Below are 20,423 nucleotides of genomic sequence, written 5' to 3' on the forward strand. Positions count from 1 at the left end.
TCTTAAAAATATAATTGTACTATAACGAAAAGCAAATTCTCACAAGTTACTGCACCTGGTGCAATACTCGATCCACTGACCTGCCGATTGCCCACTTGGAGACGCGTACGCGTAACCTAGCAACTGACAGCTAACACGAGATTTACCAGGTGCACATTGATAAAACAGTCCTGTGCTCGCAGACCGCGGCCCAAGCTCAATGCGTCTGTTATCATCTATTCCCAGGAGCTCCGACACCAAAATGAATCAGGCTCCACAGGAATACACTTGCAGAGAGCAAATGGTCTCCGGCCAACTTTAGTAAGTATGAACTTAACAAACATTCCAACCAACTTGAAAGTTAGCAAGTCAAGTTAAAATGAAAAACAATGCCCTCTCTGTGCTCGAGTTCCCTGGCATATTGCTCGGCCAAAATCAAAAGTGGGTCGTTCGATCACCAACAAGTTCTAAACTTACTGCAAAAAAAAATCGTGCCTTGTATTTATTTGGGATCTGATCACGATCATTTTATTCAGGATGGGGCAATGCACTCACATTCTTCCCACGCAAGTGCCGTACTGAGATGTAATTTAAATGTGTTTGTATGCAAAAAGGGGTTTTTAAGCAAACTTTTTTTAAATGAGTTTAGTAGCCCTGTAAAAAGATGCTGTTTTACTTTTTACTCCAATTGTCAAGTAAAAATGTTGTCACCAGAATTCACCTAAATGATGATTAGGCAAACTCCTCTAAACCCACCACCAAAAACTAAGGTAAAGAGGGACTTTACATTTTAATATAATATTATGCGATACTGTTTACCTGGAGTTGGAAAACTAGGTATCAGCAGTTTTAAGAAATATTCACATTTAGTTTTTTTTTACTTTTGAGTATATTAGTAATTCTCAAAATAAAATGGTATTTTTTACAGTCCGAGCTTGGACTGGCTCCAACAGTTTATGTGAATATTCACGTTGAAATCTCTTCTAAATTGGCTTCCAGCAGGTCGTCATCTTCTGTAAAGCAGGCATCCTATTTACCCATATGCTCACTTGTCAATCGCAGATAAGGCCATCTCTCACCATTTCCTCTTATCACACTCCACCCACATTCCCCTTCCACTTCATCTCCCCCCCCCCCACCTTTCTGTGTCTGCTCCTTGCCAAAAAACACTCCCAACTCTCATAACTGCACCTATCAACTCCCAACTGTCTAGCCTTTGGCCCTCCAATCACCATGATGGATCTGCTCAATCATTTCTCTCGCCACCACCTTTGATGTCCTAGTCCCTGTTAAAACAATTACTCTCTCTCGCCCTGGCTGTTCCCCTGGTATAGCCCTGATCTTTGCTTTCACTAAGTGCAAGGGACGTAGACTTGAATGGATGTGGCGGACAACTGGTTTAGCCATTTACTGCCAGATCTGGCTGGACAACATAAAGCATTATCATGTCTTGCTCTTGTCTGCCACAATTGCTCACTACTCCAGAATCATTCTGGAATATAAAGATAAACCTTGGATTCTATTCTCCACTGCTAACTGTCTCTTTAAATCTCTCTCCTGACACTCCAGCCTCACCTCTGAGTGTGAGGAGCTCATGGATATCTTTGTGTCTCAGAGTGAGACCATCCGTTTGGTCACCTCTGACTCTTCCCTTCCTTCCCCTAACCCACCGGGCCAAACTTCCTCCAAGGATACCCCCTGCCCTCGCCCTGACTTCCAGTTTCTCTCTGAGCTCATCCTGTCCATGAGACCCACTTCCTGCTCCCTTGACCCTATTTCCACAAACTGCTGACCACCCAACTTCCTTTTCTGGCTCCCATATTAGCTGGCATTGTTATCTATGCCTTCTCCTCCGGTACTGTCCCCCTCTCCCTCAAATCTGCTGTCAACACCCATCTCCTCAAAAAAAAAATCAATCCTCGACCCCTCTGTCCTTGCAAACAACTGCCCCATCTCCAACGTCCCTTTCCTCAAGTCCCTGAATGTGTTGTTGCCTCCCAAATCCGTGCCCATCTTTCCCGCAACTCCATGTTGAATCCCTCCAATCCGGTTTCCGTGCCTGCCACAGTACCGAAACAGCTCTCGTCAAAATCACACGTGACATCCTTTGTGACTGTGACAAAGGCAAACTATTCCTCCTCTTCCTCCTTGACTTGTCTGCATCTTTGACATGGTTGATCACTCAATTCTTCTCCAATGCATCTCACTGCTATCCAGCTGGGTGGGACTGCACTTGCTTGGTTCCATTGTTATCTATCTAATCATAGCCAGAGAATCACCTGCAATAGTTTATCTTCCTGCCCCCACATCATTACCTCTGGTGTCCCCCAAGCATCTATGCTTGGCCCCCTCCTATTTTCCAATTACATGTTGCCCCTTGGCGACATCATCTGAAAACACAGCATCAGTTTCCACATGCAAGCTGATGACACCTCACTACCACTTCTCTCGACGACTCAACGGTTTCTAAATTGTCAGACTGCTTGACCGACATCCAGTCCTGGATGAACAGAAATTTTCTCCAATTGAATATTGGGAAGGCCGAAGCCATTGTTTTCTGTCCCGGCCAAAAAGTCAGTTCCCTAGCCATTGACTCCATCCCTCTCCCCAACTTCTGTCTGAGGCTGAACCAGACTGTTCGCAACCTTGGTGTCACATTTGACCTGAAATGAGCTTTCAACCACATATCTGCAGCATAACTAAGACCGCCTATTTCCACCTCCGAAACATCGCCTGTTTCTGTCCTTGCCTCAGCTCATCTGCTGCTGAAACCATCATCCATGCCTTCGTTAACTTGAGTTGACTGTTCCAACACACTCCTGGCTGACCTCCCATATTCTACCCTATGTAAATTAGAGGTGATCCAAAACTCGGCTGCCCGTGTCCTAACTCGCACCAAGTCCCGCTCACCCATCACCCCTGTGCTTGCTGACCTACATTGGTTCGATAAGCAACGCCTCGATTTCAAAATTCTCATCCTTGTTTTCAAATCCCTCCATGGCCTCACCCCTCCCTATCTCTGTAATCTCCTTCAGCTCCACAACCCCCCCGAGATGTCTGCGCTCCTCTAATTCTGCTCTCTTGGACACCCTTGATTATAATCGCTCAACCATTGGTGGCTGTGCCTTGAGCTGCCTAGGCCCTAAGCTCTGGAATTCCCTCCCTAAACCTCTCTGCCTCTCGACACCTCTTTTCTTGCAGACGCTCCTTAAAACCTACCTCTTTGACCAAGCTTTTAGTCATCTGCCCCAATTTTGTTTTATGTGGCTCGGTGTCAAATTTTTTTGTGTCTCAATACTCCTGTGAAGCGCCTTGGAACGTTTCACTCCATCAAAGGTGCTATATAAATATAAGTTAGAGATTATGCCTTAAAAAAAAATTGTTACTACAGTTTTGTTAGATTAAAAATCGACCTTTGAACTGTTTAAAAATTTGTCAATTCAAGAGAAGAGCTATCTCATTCAGTCTTTTCACTAAAACTGATGTGTGATCTTCCTCAAACTGCAGCTTTTTCATACACTGCTGTACCTCACAAAGTTAAATAGTTTGCTGGAAAATAATTTTATAGGCCCAAGAAAAAAGATGGAAACTATTTCCATTGGAGTGATTTCTAATGCTGATCATCTTGTTTTTCACTAAATTACAATTTTTAAAAGTTTTTTTTAAATATTAACTGTGAATAAAAACCAGATGTTTTTTTTGCACTTTGTTTAAAAACTAATTGCAATTATATTTTGTGATACATGGCATGATAATATTTGCTAATGAATTAATGGGTCTGTCTATCAAGTATTGATCGGGTCCAAGTTATGGATGCTTTGTGACCAATAAGGGCCAGCTTGATGATGCTCATTTTGATCCCTGCTCCTGAGTGCAAAAAATATTTTTTTGCTGCAGGTCAGATACCTTCATACTCATTGGACCCTGTGTAAATGTTGTATAACTACTTAAGCATTACTGTCGGAAAATGTTGTCAAAGTTTGTAAAGGGCTGCTTTCTGTTCTAGGCAGTTTACAAGGAAAATATACTTGGGTGTTTATCTAATTGATATATAAATTAGATATAACAACCATAAGTGGTTACAATGCAAGCCAGCTAAGAAAGACATCTTGGTACAAAGGGTTATGTCCCACTTAATGGATTGTTCTAGCTAAGAGAAGCCCATCATTTTATATTGACTCCCAGCATTTCAATCTCTCCGGGTACAAACACAATTCTTGCAGCTGACTTCATTGTGACCTCCCCAGCCTACCAGCATTTCATTCATTGAGAGACTCTGCCAAACTGCTTAATCATATTAGAGATTTGGTCATCCCGCTAACCACTGGCCCATAGAAAATCATTGTGGGAAAAATTGGCTTGCAGCAGGTTGTCCAAATACAGCAGACAACCCATTTATCCACATGATGTTTAGTAGCTGGCACTGCAATAAATTATCCCAAATTTTTTTTTTGGGGGGGGGATGCGGGATGCTATTTACAATCCAGTATTTATACCAGTTTGCACATTTTGATGTAGACTTAAGCTGCTAGCAGCGTGTTTAACATAGCAATTTCAATGAAACAAGCCTTTGTGGTGGTATTCATGCCTTTTGAGTCAGAAGATGTCGGGTTCAAACCCTACTCTGGACAATCAGGAAGAGTGACTCTGAATTCTGGGTTGACATCCAGTGGGATACTCTCATCTGGTGGGTGTGGGTGGCCCCTCCCTTGTCATATGGATTGTGGGATCTCAGAAAATCCTTCCACTGTATAAGACTAATCAACTTATTGGCTGGTATAAAGATGGCTACAGCCATGAAAGCAGTGTTCACGTTGCGGCCTGTCGGACTGTTAGTCAACCTGCGAATCTTACCACTACATCACACTGTTCTTCAAGAAAAGAATGTGAAGATATGAAAAACAAACAACCAATTAATTAAAAACACTAATTCAGCCAATCATTAGGGGAGGAGAGCTGGTCGAATTAACTTAAATCTTGGCATATTTGGAATTTCAAACTGAGATTCTCTGTGCTGTAAGTCACATTTGGATCAGTCTTTAAGAACATAAGAAATAGGAGCAGGCTATTTGGCCCCTCGCGCCTGCTCCGCCATTTTAATAAGATCATGGCTGATCTGATCTTGGGCTCAGCTCCACTTCCCTGCCTGCTCCCCATAAACCCTTCACTCACATGTTGCTCAAAAAATCTGTCTATCTCCACCTTAAATATATTCAATGACCCATCCTCCACAGCTCTCTGGGGCAGAGAATTCCACAGATTTACGACCCTTAGAGAAGAAATTTCTCCTCATCTCCGTTCTAAATGGGCAACCCCTTATTCTTATAACTATGCCCCCTTGTTCTAGATTCCCCCACAAGTGGAAACATCCTCTCTGCCTCAAGCCCCTTCAGTATCATGTGTTTCAATAAGATCACCTCATTCTTCTGAACTCCAATAAGTATAGGTTCAACCTGCTCAATCTTTCTTCATAAGACAACCACTTTATCTCGAATCAACATAGTGAACCTTCAATGCTTTGAATAAGGAGACCAAAACTGTACAGTTGTAGCAGGACTTTCCTGCTTTTATACTCTTCCCCCTTGCATTAAAGGCCAACATTGCAATTCGCCTTCCTGATTACTTGCTGTACCTGCATACTAACTGTTATGTATGCATGCTTGTATTGTTGTGATGTTCTGTAACACTGTACACACCTGTACACCAGAGGGTGCTGCTGCTGGAGACCTAAGGGTTACCTGCAGGTAACCCAGTATAAAAGGGAGCTCACCTCTTGGTGTCCTGACTCGAGGAGCTGCAATAAAGGACTACAGTCTTCACAGTTTAAGTACCATACCCCTGCCTCGTGGAGTCATTAACAAGGTGCCTACATACTCGAGACTAACTTTTTGTGTTTCATGCACAAGAATCCCTAGGTCCCTCTGTCCTGCAGCATTTTGTAATCTCTCCATTTAAAAAAAATAATTAGCTTTTTTATTTTTCCTGCCAAAGTGGATAACCTCTCACTTTCCCACATTATACTCCATCTGCCAAATGTTTGTCCACTCACTTAGCCTGCCTATATCCCTTTGCAGATTCTGTGTGTCCTACTCACAACTTGCTTTCTCGCCTATCTTTGTATCAGCAGCAAACTTGGCTACATTACACTCAGTCCCCTCATCCAAGTCATTAATATACATTGTAAATAGTTGAGGACCCAGCACTGATTCCTGTGGCACCCCACTAGTTACTGGTTGCCAACTGGAAAATGACTCATTTATCCCAACTCTCTGTTTGCTGTTCGTTAGCCAATCCTCTCGCCATGCTAATATATTGGCCCCAAGTTTCCACACGCGGCAAAACAGGTGCCCCTCCGAGCTTGGCGCCCGTTTTTCGCGCCGAAAACGGCGCCTGAAAAAAAACGCGCTATTCTCGAGCGCTTTGCAGCTCGATGGCTGCTTGGCGCGGCGCACAGAGGGTGGAGCCTACCACTCGCGCCGATTTTGTAAGTAGGAGGGGGCGGGTACAATTTAAATGAGTTTTTTTTCGTGCCAGCAACCCTGCGCGTTGGAGCATTCGCGCACGTGCAGTCTGAAGGAAACATTGGCACTCGGCCATTTTAAAAAGTGCTGCAGAAAAAGTGAAAATTTGTATATTGAACCCTTGCAAAGACTTGTATTTTAATTTTCTTGATATTTCTGTGTGTGAGGGAGTGCATTCTGTAATTAAAGATAGACTGTGATAAATGGGACACATGCACTTGTTTGAGACTATTCAAATTCTTTGTAGCTGTTCAATTTTTAAAATTTTTTAATAAAACCACATTGCCCTTCCATGATCAGCACTGAGGCTTCTTGCAGCTTTCACCCCCTGCCGTCCATCGGGCCCGACGGCAAACGGCTGCCTCAAGTACTGAGGCTTCTTGCAGCTTTCTCCCCCCCTCGCCCCCCCCTCCCCCTGCCGTCGGTCCCGATGGCAAACCGCTGCCTGAAAGGCCTGCCTGAAGCACTTCCACACAGGTAGGAACATGGTTTATTTAATCTTGTCTTTGCTTATAAATTTTTATTCAGGTTGGATTTATTTGTATAAGTATAACTAAGGATTTATTGTAGAATTTAATGACTTCCCTTCCCCCCCCCCCCCCCCACCCCACCTCGTTCTCGACGCCTAATTTGTAACCTGCGCCTGATTTTTTAATGTGTAGACAAGGTTTTTTTCAAGCCTACAAAAATCTTCACTTGCTCCATTCTAAGTTAGTTTTTGAGTACGTTTTCACTGTGGAAACTTTCAAATCAGGCGTCAGTGGCCGGACATGCCCCCTTTTGGGGAAAAAAAAAATTCTGTTCAAAAGTGAAACTGTTCTACCTGACTAGAACTGCAGAAAACTTAAATGTGGAGAATTGCGATTTCTAAGATACTCCATTCTCCACCAGTTGCTCCTAAAAATCAGGAGCAAATCATGTGGAAACTTGGGGCCATTATCCCCAATCCCGTGAGCTCTTATCTTGTGCAGCAGAAGTAAACTGAGAGGTTCTTGCTTCAGGAGAGTGAGCATGGCAATTACCCTGGTGCTAGTGACAGTAATAGTGCTGTGGGAGTACACAGACCAAGGGCAGTGAGAAGATGGTCTTGCAACAGAGAAAGGGTGCTAGCCTTCACGGGCTAGAATTTCCACTTATTGGCTGATAGGTGAAAAATGTAACCTGTCAAATGTAATAGGTCTGTCATAGGAACAACTTGCATTCAAAGATACAGACTTTCCAGGAAAATTACTGTCTTGAGGTACATGCAATGCTGTAAATCAACTTCTAGGTACATTGATGACTGTAGCAGTTCTGCCTGCAGTTGCAAAAGTCATAGCAATCAAATTAGGATAAATCGTCGGTGTGCAATTTTCAGTTCTGGGCTGTAAACCTGAGTTATCCATGCGTGCCCAAAGCAGAAACGTGGCTAGAAGTGGCAGGCTACATCAGTCCCATGATTGGTCACGTGGCACCAATGTATTATTCTCCTTTCCCTATCTTTTGCGGTCTTTATTTTCCGCTTCCCTCGCTTCTCATTCTGTGCATTTCTTTATCTTCTCTTTTTGTAATTCTCTCTTTTCGTGGCCTGTTTGTTTGGCTTGGAAATTTGCAATGCTTTTCTTGTTTTTCTCCCACAACACACTCCTGTATTGATGAGTGACAGCAGCCATTACTTTCCTGGTAATTAGATCTATAAGGGACATTGAAATGCTTGTCCAGGAATTGTTTGCTTTATACTGGAAAAGTGATTGAAGTACAGTTCATAATTGCAGAGAAACCGCTGGAGAGAGGAGCAATGATTTTTTTACTATTGCCATCTCAACCCTATTGATTTATACACATTCACTATTCTATTACAGTTATGGTGTACTGCAATGCAGCCATTTGGTGATCCAGCACAGCATCTGTGAGAGGGAGCTTCCTAGCCATTCAATCCTCCGATATATCACACTGTGAAATTGGCTGCTGTGTTGAGGAAGTTCTACCATTACTCTAACATTTGCAGTTTGAAAATCAGCCTGTTGATTTCATAACTATTTGTAGGTCTGCTGTACCTCAATCCTATGGAATTTGTGACTTGCAACCAAGCTTTCCAATTTGACTTTGGCCAGAGGAAGTGTTAGTTCCTATGTGCTTGGTTATAGTTCATGCAGTGATGCTCAGTACTATTTGTTAGTGCAGGTGCTTCAGTTTCTGTGCAGTCATACTTGCAGATTGTGAGGGGTGTGTTGTAGTCTGCGATGCTGAGTGTTCTTGGAATCCAGATGGTGCGGAGAGTAGGGGATGTATTAGAAGTATCATTTGCCTTCAGGATTATCAGCTGCAATGCTAATGCATATTTATTGATGTCAGTATGAAATAATGCATCACATCAGTATTGGTACTGTCAAGCATTTATGTAATAAATCCCAACATTGTGATTGTTCAATATCTGCTGATGAGGAAGTGGACATTGAGATCCTTTGCCAGAGTCAGTGCTGGAAGGCCCCACATCAACTTTTGTCACCCCCTCCAAACAATCCAGATTGAAGGGCTTTTATACAACAACTTACATTTATATAATCCCTTAAGCGTCGTAAAATGTCCGAAGGCGCTTCACGGGAGTGTTATCCAACAAAATTTGATACCTAGCCAAGTGGAGATATTCGGGCAGAAGAAACAGGTAGATTTAAGGAGCGTCTCAAAGGAGGAGAGAGCAGTAGAGGGAGTTTAGGGAGGGAATTCCAGAGCTTGATCCTCGGCAGCTGAAGGAACAGCCAATGGTGGCGCGATTTTAAAATCGGAGATGCGCGAAAGGCCAGAATTAGAGGAGTGCAGAGATCTCTGGTTGTAGGACTGGAGGGGGTTACAGCGAAAGGGAGGGGGATGGCCATGAGGGATTTGAAAACAAAGATGAGAACTTTTAAAATCGAAGTGTTGCTCAACCGGGAGCCAATGTCTGTCAGCGAGCACAGGGGTGATGGGTGAACGGGACTTGGTGCGAGTTAGGATACGGGCAGCAGAGTTTTTGATGAGTAAGTTTATCGAGCAAGGTAGATGTGAGTCTGACTAGGAGTGCATTGGAATAGTCTTGTCTAGAGGTAACAAAGGCATGGATGAGGGTTTCAGCAGCAGATGAGCTGAGGCAGTGGTGGAATCGGGCGATGTTATGGAGGTGGTCGTAAGCCTCGCACTGGGTCCAATACAACACCATGGTTGCAAACTGTTTGGTTCAGCCTCAGACAGTTGCCAGGGAGAGGAATGGAGTCAGTGGTTAGGGAACGGAGATTGTGATGGGACCAAAGACAATGGATGGAATATATACCAGTGAAACAAGTTGGGTAGGGGTGGTGGTAGCGGGTTGGCCCCCGGCAGTGCGCTGTCCACCTTGTGTTTAACTGAATTGAATCGATTGAGTTAGGCCTGTGGGTTTCCCAGTCAATTAAATGGAGCAGGTCTGATGTCATCGGTGACTCGCTTTGAACTCAGATATTTAAAGGGACCTTCCACACATCACACTTGAAGATTGTTGGAGGAGGTGCGCAGCTCTTTGGTGAAGGTGTGGTTGTTCAGAAAGTAAAGAGCTTCCATCTGAAGTTTGAAGGAAGCATGTAGTCCCAGTGGCAGAAGGCAGCACCCAGATTCTGCCACCTCCCTGGGTAAGCTACTCCATGGAGTTTGAGCATGCAAGGACATCCTGTTCCCTTGGGATGGGCCAAGAGACCTTCCAGTGAGACCAAGAGGGCATGGCTGGAGATCGCGCAGATCATCAGCAGCAGGGATGTAGTAAGGAAGTCCTGAATCCAGTGCCGGAAACGATTTAATGACCTCCTGATGTCAGGAAAGGTAAGTGCAATGCGACATTCACCTACATCCTGATGAGTGTGTGTCTCCGCAACCCCATCACTCTGCCTTCCCATCGCCTCGGGTGAAGTGCATCCCTTCTCTGATTTCCCCCCCCACCTCTCTTGTGGAGCATCAGGTCGATGAGAAGAACGTTGCTGGTGTGGTTGCGGCTGGTACTGGGGCTCATCTTGGTCCGATTCTGAGACATCATAAGTGGCACCTGTTATGCTCATAATAAAGTAATGTAATGAAGTATTGTGGACATGAGTAAGTGTGACCTTTGGCTCCTTTATTCAAACTCCAGAATGCTGGTACAGCATGGGAGGCCAGCTTATATACAGTGCTCCCAAGAGATGCTGGGTTCCCTTGGGACTCCAACAGGTATGCCCTCTGGTGGTGGTATGATACATGTTACCTAGGGTTGCATACATAACATCACTCCCTCCCAAAGTCAATAGTACTCTTATTTACAGGGTGAGACGATCTGGGGTTTTTCGCTCCCTTGTCGATCGTCTTGGTATAAATGCAGGTGTGGGTGAGTTGGTTGGTTCTCTGCTGGGCAGCTGGCCTTGCTGGGCAGCTGGGGGATGGTGAGTTCAGCTTCGTGGTCGACCGTGATGTCGGTTGCCACTAGTGTGTGTGTGTGTGTGTTGGGAGGGTCAAAGTTGGTGGTGTCCTCTTTGGGTTGCTCGTGGCTGTTTGAATCGCAGTTTGGTTTGGTCCAAATGCTTTCTGCAAGTTAGTCAATCAGCAAGTTTGACCTGAAACACCCTACTCCCTTTTTTGGCTATGATGGTGCCAGCAAGCCATTTGGGACCATGTCCATAGTTGAGTACAAATACAGGGTCATTGATTTCAATATCGCGTGACAAGTTTGTGCAATCATGCTACATGCTTTGCTGATGCTGCCTGCCCTCGACATGATGGAGATCAGAGTGGACAAGAGAGAGCCTTGTTTTGAGCGCCCTTTTCATGAGCAGCTCGGCTGGGGGAACCCCGATCAGCGAGTGGGGTCTGGTGTGGTAGCTGAGCAGGACTCTGGACAGGTGGATCTGCAGGGAGCCTTCCGACACACGTTTCTTGCTTTGCTTGATGGTTTGGACTGGCTGTTGGATGTGGGCTTGAACAGGGCAGATGTGACGTGCTTCATCCCATTGCGGGTCATGAATTCAGCACTAGTGAAGCACAGCCCATTGTCACTGACAAGGACATCAGGCGGGGTTGTGCGTGGCGAACATGGCTTGTAGGCTTTCGATGGTGGCAGTGGATGTGCTTACAGACATTACACACAACCCATTTTGAATAAGCATCCACAACAGCCAACAACATTTTGCCGAGAAACTAGCCTGCAAAGTCAACGTGGATCCTAAACCACGGTTTGGAGGGCCATGACCACAAACTTAGCGGTGCCTCTCTGGGTGCATTGCTCTGTTGCGAGCAAGTGTTGCATTGGCGCACACAGGTCTCCAAGTCTGAGTCGATGCCGGGCCACCACACGTGGGATCTGGCTATAGCTTTCATCATTACTGTGCCTGGGAGGGTACTGTGCAGCTCGCGTATGAACGTTTCCCTGCCTTTCTTGGGCAAAATCACGCGGTTGCCCCACAAAAGATAGTTTGCCTGTATGAACATTTCGTCTTTGCGCTGTTGGAATGGCTTGATCTCCATGCATCTCCGGTGGGATGCTGGACCAGCTCCCATGGAGGACAGTTTTATTTTACAGGGGACAGTAAAGAATTCTGGCTGGTCCAGGTCCTGATCTGGCAGGCTGTAACGGGTGACTTCGTTTTCAAATGCATCCATCACCAAGAGCAAGTCTGCAGCTGTGCCATTTCCACCTGGTGGTGGGCAATGGTAGCCGACTGAGCACATCAGCACAGTTCTCTGTGCCTGGTCTGTGGCGGATTACATAGTTATATGCAGACAGCGTGAGTGCCCATCTTTGGATGCGGGCAGAGGCATTGGTATAAATCCCTTTGCTCTCCTGAGAATAGCTAGGAGCGGCTTATGGTCAGTTTCTAGCTCAAACATGAGACCAAACAAATACTGGTGCATTTTTTTCACCCCGTAAACGCATGCCAGAGCTGCTTTTTCAATCATGTTGGAGGCCCTTTCGGCCTTGGACAAACTCCTGGACGCATAGGTGACCGGTTGCAATGTTCCCAATTCGTTAGCTTGTTGTAACACACACCCGACCCCGTACGAAGACGCATCGCAAGCTGGCACTAAACGTTTACATGGGTTATACAGAACAAGCAGTTTGTTGGAACATAACAGATTTCTGGCTTTCTCAAAAGCAGCCTCTTGTGATTTTCCCCCATGCCAGTCATCTCCCTTGCATAGCAGCACATGTAGGGATTCTAGCAAGGTGCTTCACCCAGGTAGGAAATTACTGAAATAGTTGAGTCCCAGGAACAACTGCAGCTCCGTCACGTTCTTGGCCTCCGTCTTGGCGTCAGTGGGTCTGATGCCGTCTGCTGCGATTCCTCTCCCTAAGAACTCTACCTCTGGTGCCAGGAAAACACACTTCGAGCATTTCAACCCGAGTCCCACGCGATCTAGCCGACTTAGAACCTCTTCCAGGTTTTTCAAGTGTTCAATGGTGTCCTGACCTGTGACCAGTATGTCGTTCTGGAAAACCATGGTGCGCGGAACCGACTTTAGCAGGCTTTCCATGTTCCTTTTGAAAGATTGCCGTGGCCGATCGAATCCCAAATGGGCATCTATTGTAGCTGAACAGACCTTTGTGCGTGTTGATGCAGGTGAGGCCTTTCGAAGATTCCTCCAGCTCCTGCCTCATGCAGGCAGAAGTCAGGTCCAACTTGGTGAACGTCTTTCCTCCAGCTAGGGTCGCAAATAGGTCATCTGCCCTGGGTAGCGGGTACTCGTCCTGTAGCGAAATACGGTTAATCGTTACTTTATAGTCCCCACAAATTCTGACCGTGCCGTTGCCTTTGAGAACTGGAACAATCTGACTAGCCCACTCGTTGAACTCCACCAGCGTGATGATGCCTTCTCGCTGCAGCCTGTCCAGCTCAATTTCCACTTTCTCATCATATTCCTTGTGGTGGATGAGTCGTGTACCTGGAACCAAGTGGATCTGCACCTTCGCCCCCGAGAAACTTCTGATGCCTGGCTGAAACAACGACGGGAACTTGCTCAGAACCTGGGCACATGAGGCGGCGTCGACGGATGAAAGCGCTCGGATGTCATCCCAGTTCCAGCGGTTTTTCCCAGCCAGCTTCTGCCGAACAGTGTGGGGCCATCGCCTGGTACAATCCATAGTGGGAGTTCGTGCACTGCTCCATCATAGGAGACTTTTACTGCTGCACTGTCAATTACAGGGATCAGCTCTTTAGTGTAAGTTCTCAGCTTGGTATGAATAGGGCTCAGCTTGGGCCTTTTGTGCCTTGTTGCACCACAGTCTCTCGAAGGCCTTTTTGCTCATTATGGACTAACTCGCACATGTATCCAATTCCAAGGATACTGGAATTCCATCCAGTTTGACTTTTGGCAAGATCGGTGGACATTTTGTGGTGAAGTTATGTACCCCATACACTTCTGCCTCTTCGGTTCGAGTCTCTAGTTCAGCCTGATCCACCATGGATCAATCCTCTGCAACATGCTGGTTTGCAGGGTTTGCAGCTCGTCTGCACATTTGCTGGAGGTGTCCTATTGTTCCACAGTCTTTGCACACAGTGTTTGAAGCAGCATTGATGGGCTTGATGATCACTGCAGCGCCAACAAGGTGTTAATGCGAGGCAGTTAACGTTTGATGGCGGACTCTGGATCATCTGAGGTCGTGCAGCTACAGGTGTGTACGTTATGCCATATGCATTCCTGCCTGAAAACGACGCTACTTTGTGTACAGTATTTGCCGAAACCTCTACGCTGCGAAATTTGTTTCGTGTTATCGCTGATGGACATAAATGCCTGGGCTATCATTATGGCTTTGCTCAGATTTGGTGTTTCAACAGTCAATAGTTTGCAAAGGATAACCTCATGGCCAATGCCAAGCACAAAGAAGTTTCTTAGCATTTGCTCAAGGAATCCTTTTGAATTCGCAAAGTCCTGCAAGGCACCTTAGTTTGGCGACGTAGCTCGCCACTTCCTGGCCTTAAGACTGTTGACACGTGTAAAATCAATATCTTGTCATCAGAATGCTTTCCTTCGGATTTAGGTGCTTCTAGACCAGCGTACTCAGTTCTTAATACGATTTGGTTGTTGGTTTCACCGGAGCAAGAAGATTCTTCGAGGCCATAGGTTGTTGCCCCACAGACTGAGTAGGATCGCCCTTCATTTGGCAGCGTTCTCTTCCCCTTCCAGCTTGTTTGCCACCAAGTATTGGTTGAGTTGCTCCACGAAGGCCTCCCAATCGTCCTCTTGAGAATTTCTCCAGGATACCAACAGTTCTCTGCATTTTCGTGTGATTGTTCGTTATCTCGTCGCCAGTTATGCTCATAATAAAGTAATGTAATGAAGTACTGCGGACATGACTAAGTGTAACCTTGGCTCCTTTTATTCAAACTCGAGTGCTGGTATAGCGTGGGAGGCCTGCTTATATAGTGCTCCCAAGGGATGCTGGGATCCTTTGGGACTCCAATAGGTATGCCCTCTGGTGGCGGTATGATACACAGAAAATAGGTGCAGGAGTAGGTCTTTCGGCCCTTCGAGCCTGCACCACCATTCAACAAGATCATGGTTGATCATTCCCTCAGTACCCCTTTCCTGCTTTCTCTCCATCCCCTTAGCTGTAAGGGCCATATCTAACTCCCACTTGAATATATCCAATGAACTGGCATCAACAACTCTCTGCGGCAGGGAATTCCACAGGTCAACAACTCTGAGTGAAGAAGTTTCTCCTCATCTCAGTCCTAAATGGCCTACCCCTTGTCCTTAGACTGTGTCCCCTGGTTCGGGACTTCCCCAACATCGGGAACATTCTACCCACATCTAATCTGTCCTGTCCCATCCTGTCAGAATCTTATGTTTCTATGAGATCCCCTCTCATCCTTCTAAACTCCAATGTATAAAGGCCCAGTTGATCCAGTCTCTCCTCATATGTCAGTCCTGCCATCCCAGGAATCAGTCTAGTGAACCTTCGCTGCACTCCCTCAATAGCAAGAATGTCCTTTCTCAGATTAGGAGACCAAAACTGAACACAACACAACATTCCAGGTGAGGCTTCACCAAGGCCCTGTACAACTGCAGTAAGACCTCCCTGCTCCTATTCTCAATTCCCCTAGCTATGAAGGCCAACATACCATTCACCGCCTGCTGTACTTGGAAGCCAACTTTCAATGACTGATGAACCATGACACCCAGGTCTCGTTGCACTTCCCCTTTTCCTAATCTGCCGCCATTCAGATAATTTGTCTTCGTGTTTTTGCCCCCAAAGTGGATAACCTCACATTTATCCACATTATACTGCATCTGCCATGCATTTGCCCACTCACCGAATCTGTCCAAGTCACCCTGCAGCCTCCTAGCATCCCCCTCACAGCTCACACTGCCACCCAGTTTAGTGCAAACTTGGATATTACACTCAATTCCTTCATCCAAATCATTGATGTTCATTGTAAAGAGCTGGGGTCCCAGCACTGAGCCCTGCAGCACTCCACTAGTCACTGCCTGCCTTTCTGAAAAGGATCCGTTTATCCCGACTCTCTGCTTCCTGTCTGCCAACCAGTTCTCTATCCACGTCAGTATATTACTCCCAATACCATGTGCTTTGAGTTTGCATACCAATCTCTTGTGTGGGACCTTGTCAAAAGCCTTTTGAATCTACAAATACACCACATCCACTGGTTCTCCCTTGTCCACTCTACTGGAATTTTTTGAGGGTGTAACTAGAAGATTTGTCAAGCATGATTTCCCCTTCATAAATCCATGCTGACTTGGACCGATCCTGTCACTGCTTTCCAAATGCGCTGCTATTTCATAAGAATTGATTACAACATTTTCCCCACTAATGTCAGGCTAACCGGTCTATAATTACCTGCTTTTTCTCTCCCTCCCTTTTTTTTAAAAAGTGGTGTTACATTAGCTACCCTCCAGTCCATAGGAACTGATCCAGAGTCAATAGACTGTTGGAAAATGATCACCAATGCATCCACTATTTCTAGGGCCACTTCCTTGGTCTGCATCCCAGAGTATTTATCAGGCACTGGGAATTTATCTGCCTTCAATCCCAATTTCCCTAACAATTTCCCACCTAATAAGGATATCCTTCAGTTCCTCCTTCTCTCTAGACCTTCAGTCCCCTAGTAATTCTGGAAGGTTATTTGTGTCTTCCTTCGCGAAGACAGAACCAAAGTATTTGTTCAATTGGTCTGCCATTTCTTTGTTCCCCATTATAAATTCACCTGAATCTGACTGCAAGGGACCTATGATCATCTTCACTAATCTTTTTCTTTTCACATATCGATAGAAGCTTTTGCAGTCAGTTTTTATGTTCCTGGCAAGCTTATTCTCGTACTCTATTTTCCCCCTCTTTATTAAACCCTTTGTCCTCCTCTGTTGAATTCTAAATTTCTCCCAGTCCTCAGGTTTGCTGCTTTTTCTGGCCAATTTATATGCCTCTTCCTTGAATTTAACACTATGCTTAATTTCCCTTGTTAGCCATGGTTGAGCCACCTTTTTTCGTTTTATTTTTAGCCCAGACAGAATGTACAATTGCTGAAGTTCATCCGTGATCTTTAAATGTTTGCCATTGCCTATCCACCGCTAACCCTTTAAGTATCATTTGCCATTCTATTCTAGCCAATTCACGCCTCAAACCATCGAAGTTACCTTTCCTTAAGTTCAGGACCCTAGTTTCTGAATTAACTGTCACACTCCATCTTGAGAGAGAATTCTACCATATTATGGTCACTCTTCCCCAAGGGGCCTCGCACAACAAGATTGCTAATTAGTCCTTTATCATTACGCATCACCCAGTCTAGGATGGCCAGCTCCCTAGTTAGTTCCTCAACGTATTGGTTTAGAAAATCATCCCTAATACACCATCCCTAATACACTCCAGGAAATCCTCCTCCACTGCATTGCTGCCAGTTTGGTTAGCCCAATCAATATGTAGATTAAAGTCATCCATGATAACTGCTGTACCTTTTATTGCATGCATCCCTAATTTCTTGTTTGCTGTCCCCAACCTTACTACTACTGTTTGGTGGTCTGTACACTACTCCCACTAGCGTTTTCTGCCCTTTGGTATTCCGTAGCTCCACCCATACAGATTCCACATCATCCAAGCTAATGTCCTTTTATTACTATTGCATTAATTTCCTTTTTAACCAGCAATGCCACCCTGCCTCCTTTTTCTTTGTCTATTCTTCCTGAATTTTGAATACCCCTGGATGTTGAGTTCCCAACCTTGGTCACCCTGGAGCCATGTCTCCGTGATGTCAATTACATCATACCCGTTACCTGCTTTCTGCTCAGTTAATTCGTCCACCTTATTCCGAATACTCCTTTGAGGCACAGAGCCTTCAGGTTTGTCTTTCTAACACACTTTGTCCCTTTAGAATTTTGCAGTAATGTGGCCCTTTTTGCTTTTTGCCTTGGGTTTCTTTGCCCTCCCCTTTTACTTTTCTTGTTTCTATCTTTTGCTTCTACCCCCATTCTACTTCCCTCTGTCTCCCTGCATAGGTTCCCATCCCCCTGTCATATTAGTTTAACTTCTCCCCAATAGCACTAGCAAACACTCCCCCTAGGACATTGGTTACCTAGGGTCGCATACATTACTTTACTTTACCTGGCATGGGTGCTGTTGAGATCAGAGGCACAATCCTCCAATGTACTGAGAGTGATGAGCAATGTGGTGAGAGTGACTGCAGAAATCACCTGAAAACTCCTGAAAGCAAAATCTCTGCGCAACATGCTGTCAGCAAGAGCCTTTCCCTTGGGAAAGGAAGCAGGTGTGAGTTTGAGCTTTTTCCAATTGTCACTTAATGAACTTGCACAATGGCTACCGAGCTCCCGCCTGTCCTTTACAGGCAGGGTTCCTGGGGTGCGGGAATCCATGCGCAACCAATTAAAGTTCAAATCTCGTTAAAATGGCAGCTGAGTGTCTAAACGAGTAGTTAACAATACGAATGCGGTCACCCTCCTCTCCTGAATTTATCCATGGTGCGCCTCGCAACAGACCCCAGTGAAAGGCTAAAGTCGACGGGCTGATGGGTTCCCTACATGCTGTCAATTTCTGCGCTGTTAACTGCCGACCCACCCCCAAATCTGCACGCGCTTCAGTGGGAAAATTCCAGTCTATGGCTTCGGTCTTCTCTCTTTTGTTGGAGGAAATTATTGCTAAGCCAGTACTTTAATGTTGGATAAGCAGTCTGACAATTTAGAGACAGTGGCAGGGAAGAGGGGGAGGTGAAGTAGAGCTGGGTATCGTCAAATGGAACCACAATTTTTTTCTTTTTGGATGATGTCTCCAAGGGGTAGCATGTAGATGACACATAGGGGGGCAAGGATAGATACTTGGGAGACTTGAGGTGTAACGATGCAGGAACGAGAAGAGAAGCCATCGCAGCTGATTCTCTGGCTACGACTGGATAGATAAGAATGGAACCAGGCGAGTGCAGTCCCTCCCAGCTGAATAACGGAGGAGACTCTATGGAAGTTGGTGAGGTCAGTGTTGTTGAAGGCTGCAAACTGGTGAAGGATGAGGGGGAATAGTTTACCAGAGTACAATCGGATGTCATTTGTGACTTAGCCCTTTCAGTACTGTGGCTGGGGCGGAAACCTGATTGGAGGGATGCAAACATGGAGTTCCGGGAAAGATGGGCATAGATTTGGGAGGCGACAGCGCATTCAAGGACTTGAGAGGAAAGGGAGATTGGAGATGGGGCGATACTTTGCAAGGACAGATGAACCAAGTGTTGTTTCTTTTAGGAGAGGAGTGACCACGACCGATTTTGAAGGGGAGAGCGACAGTACCCGAGGAGAGAGAACAGTTTACACGGGGGTCAGGAAGGAAAGTTGGGTGGCCAGCAGTTTAGTGAGAATAAGGTCAAGGGAAAGGAGGTGGGGCTCATTCTACCATTTTCTCTGCCTCTGAAAATTCCTTCATCTGTTGCATTGGTTGTTAAACCACTGAGGAACATGTGTTCACTCTCTTACTGACTTTTCTGAGCTTTTGCTAATTTACTTTGGTGCGAAGATTATGCTCAACTGCCTGTAAACCTCTATCCAGAGGTGGTTCTTGATACATGGGTTGGGAAAGGGGAACTGATAATGCCAAATATTAAAGACATCCTGCCCATGGACTCTTTCACAATCATTCTCGCCAGATGATCCAGAAGTCTGACTTCTCTTGTTTTGTGATAAGTACTATTTTCTGTTGGTATGATTCACATACAGATGTCCCAGTTCCTTAGTATGTACATGTCTCTGACTATTTCAGCTGTGCAACAACTCTATCTCCAAGGGTTCAATTAAAGTGCCATTTTTGTGCTGCTGCAAAATGGAAATTGCTAAAAAGTGACCGTATCACTCTGGAATTTGGACGTGTCCTGATTGGAGAGTAGATTAATGCGAGCCCCCTTTAGGGAGACGATCTGATTTTGGCTTGAAGCCAAAAGTGCGGATGGGACTGGACACTTTATTAACTTGTGAAGAGTCAGAATCATAGGGCTCAATTTCCTCCAGTGATTGGCGTTGTTTTTTTTGGCCTATGTTTTTTTTTAAAAAAAACATTTCCCCGATCAGTGTGCGCCAGCGTAACTCAGTTACAATTTTTGGGGGGTTTTTTGTAACCTGCCACCCGCACCAATTCTGGCCATTTAAGAAAGTTTGGCCAGCTCTGATTTTAATCCAATTCTTTATAGGACGGCATATTGGCCTCTGTGGGGGAAAAACTTTCTGGTGAGTTTTAAAAATCGGGTGCAGGTAAGTAAATCAACGCAGCAGATGCAATTCCAGGTCTGGGCAGCAGAGAGGTGAGAGGGGGAAAGCCTTTCAGGCATCATTTGGAGCGGGGACCAGGAGGGAGGAGGCAGTTTGGCCAGGGATAGGTGCGGGGACCGAGAGGCCATTCGGTCTGGGATAGGAGTGGAGACTGGCACTAGGAGGCCCTTCGGCCTGTGATAGGTGCAGGGACCAGGATTGGGGGGG

At 45.6% G+C, this 20,423-nt stretch overlaps 1 protein-coding gene across 1 annotated transcript in view; it reads left to right on the forward strand.

Moving 5' to 3' along the window:
• The first annotated feature begins 222 nt into the window (after window positions 1-222).
• Window positions 223-20,423, forward strand: part of LOC139272644 (uncharacterized protein C2orf73-like) — a 74,107-nt gene continuing 53,906 nt past the window's right edge. The window contains exon 1 of the mRNA XM_070888720.1: window positions 223-300. Coding sequence (XP_070744821.1) covers window positions 242-300 — 59 coding nt within the window. The 5' untranslated portion in view covers window positions 223-241. The remainder of the gene's footprint in view (window positions 301-20,423) is intronic.

Source organism: Pristiophorus japonicus, chromosome 9 (assembly GCF_044704955.1).
Source record: "Pristiophorus japonicus isolate sPriJap1 chromosome 9, sPriJap1.hap1, whole genome shotgun sequence".
Classification (NCBI taxonomy): domain Eukaryota; kingdom Metazoa; phylum Chordata; class Chondrichthyes; family Pristiophoridae; genus Pristiophorus; species Pristiophorus japonicus.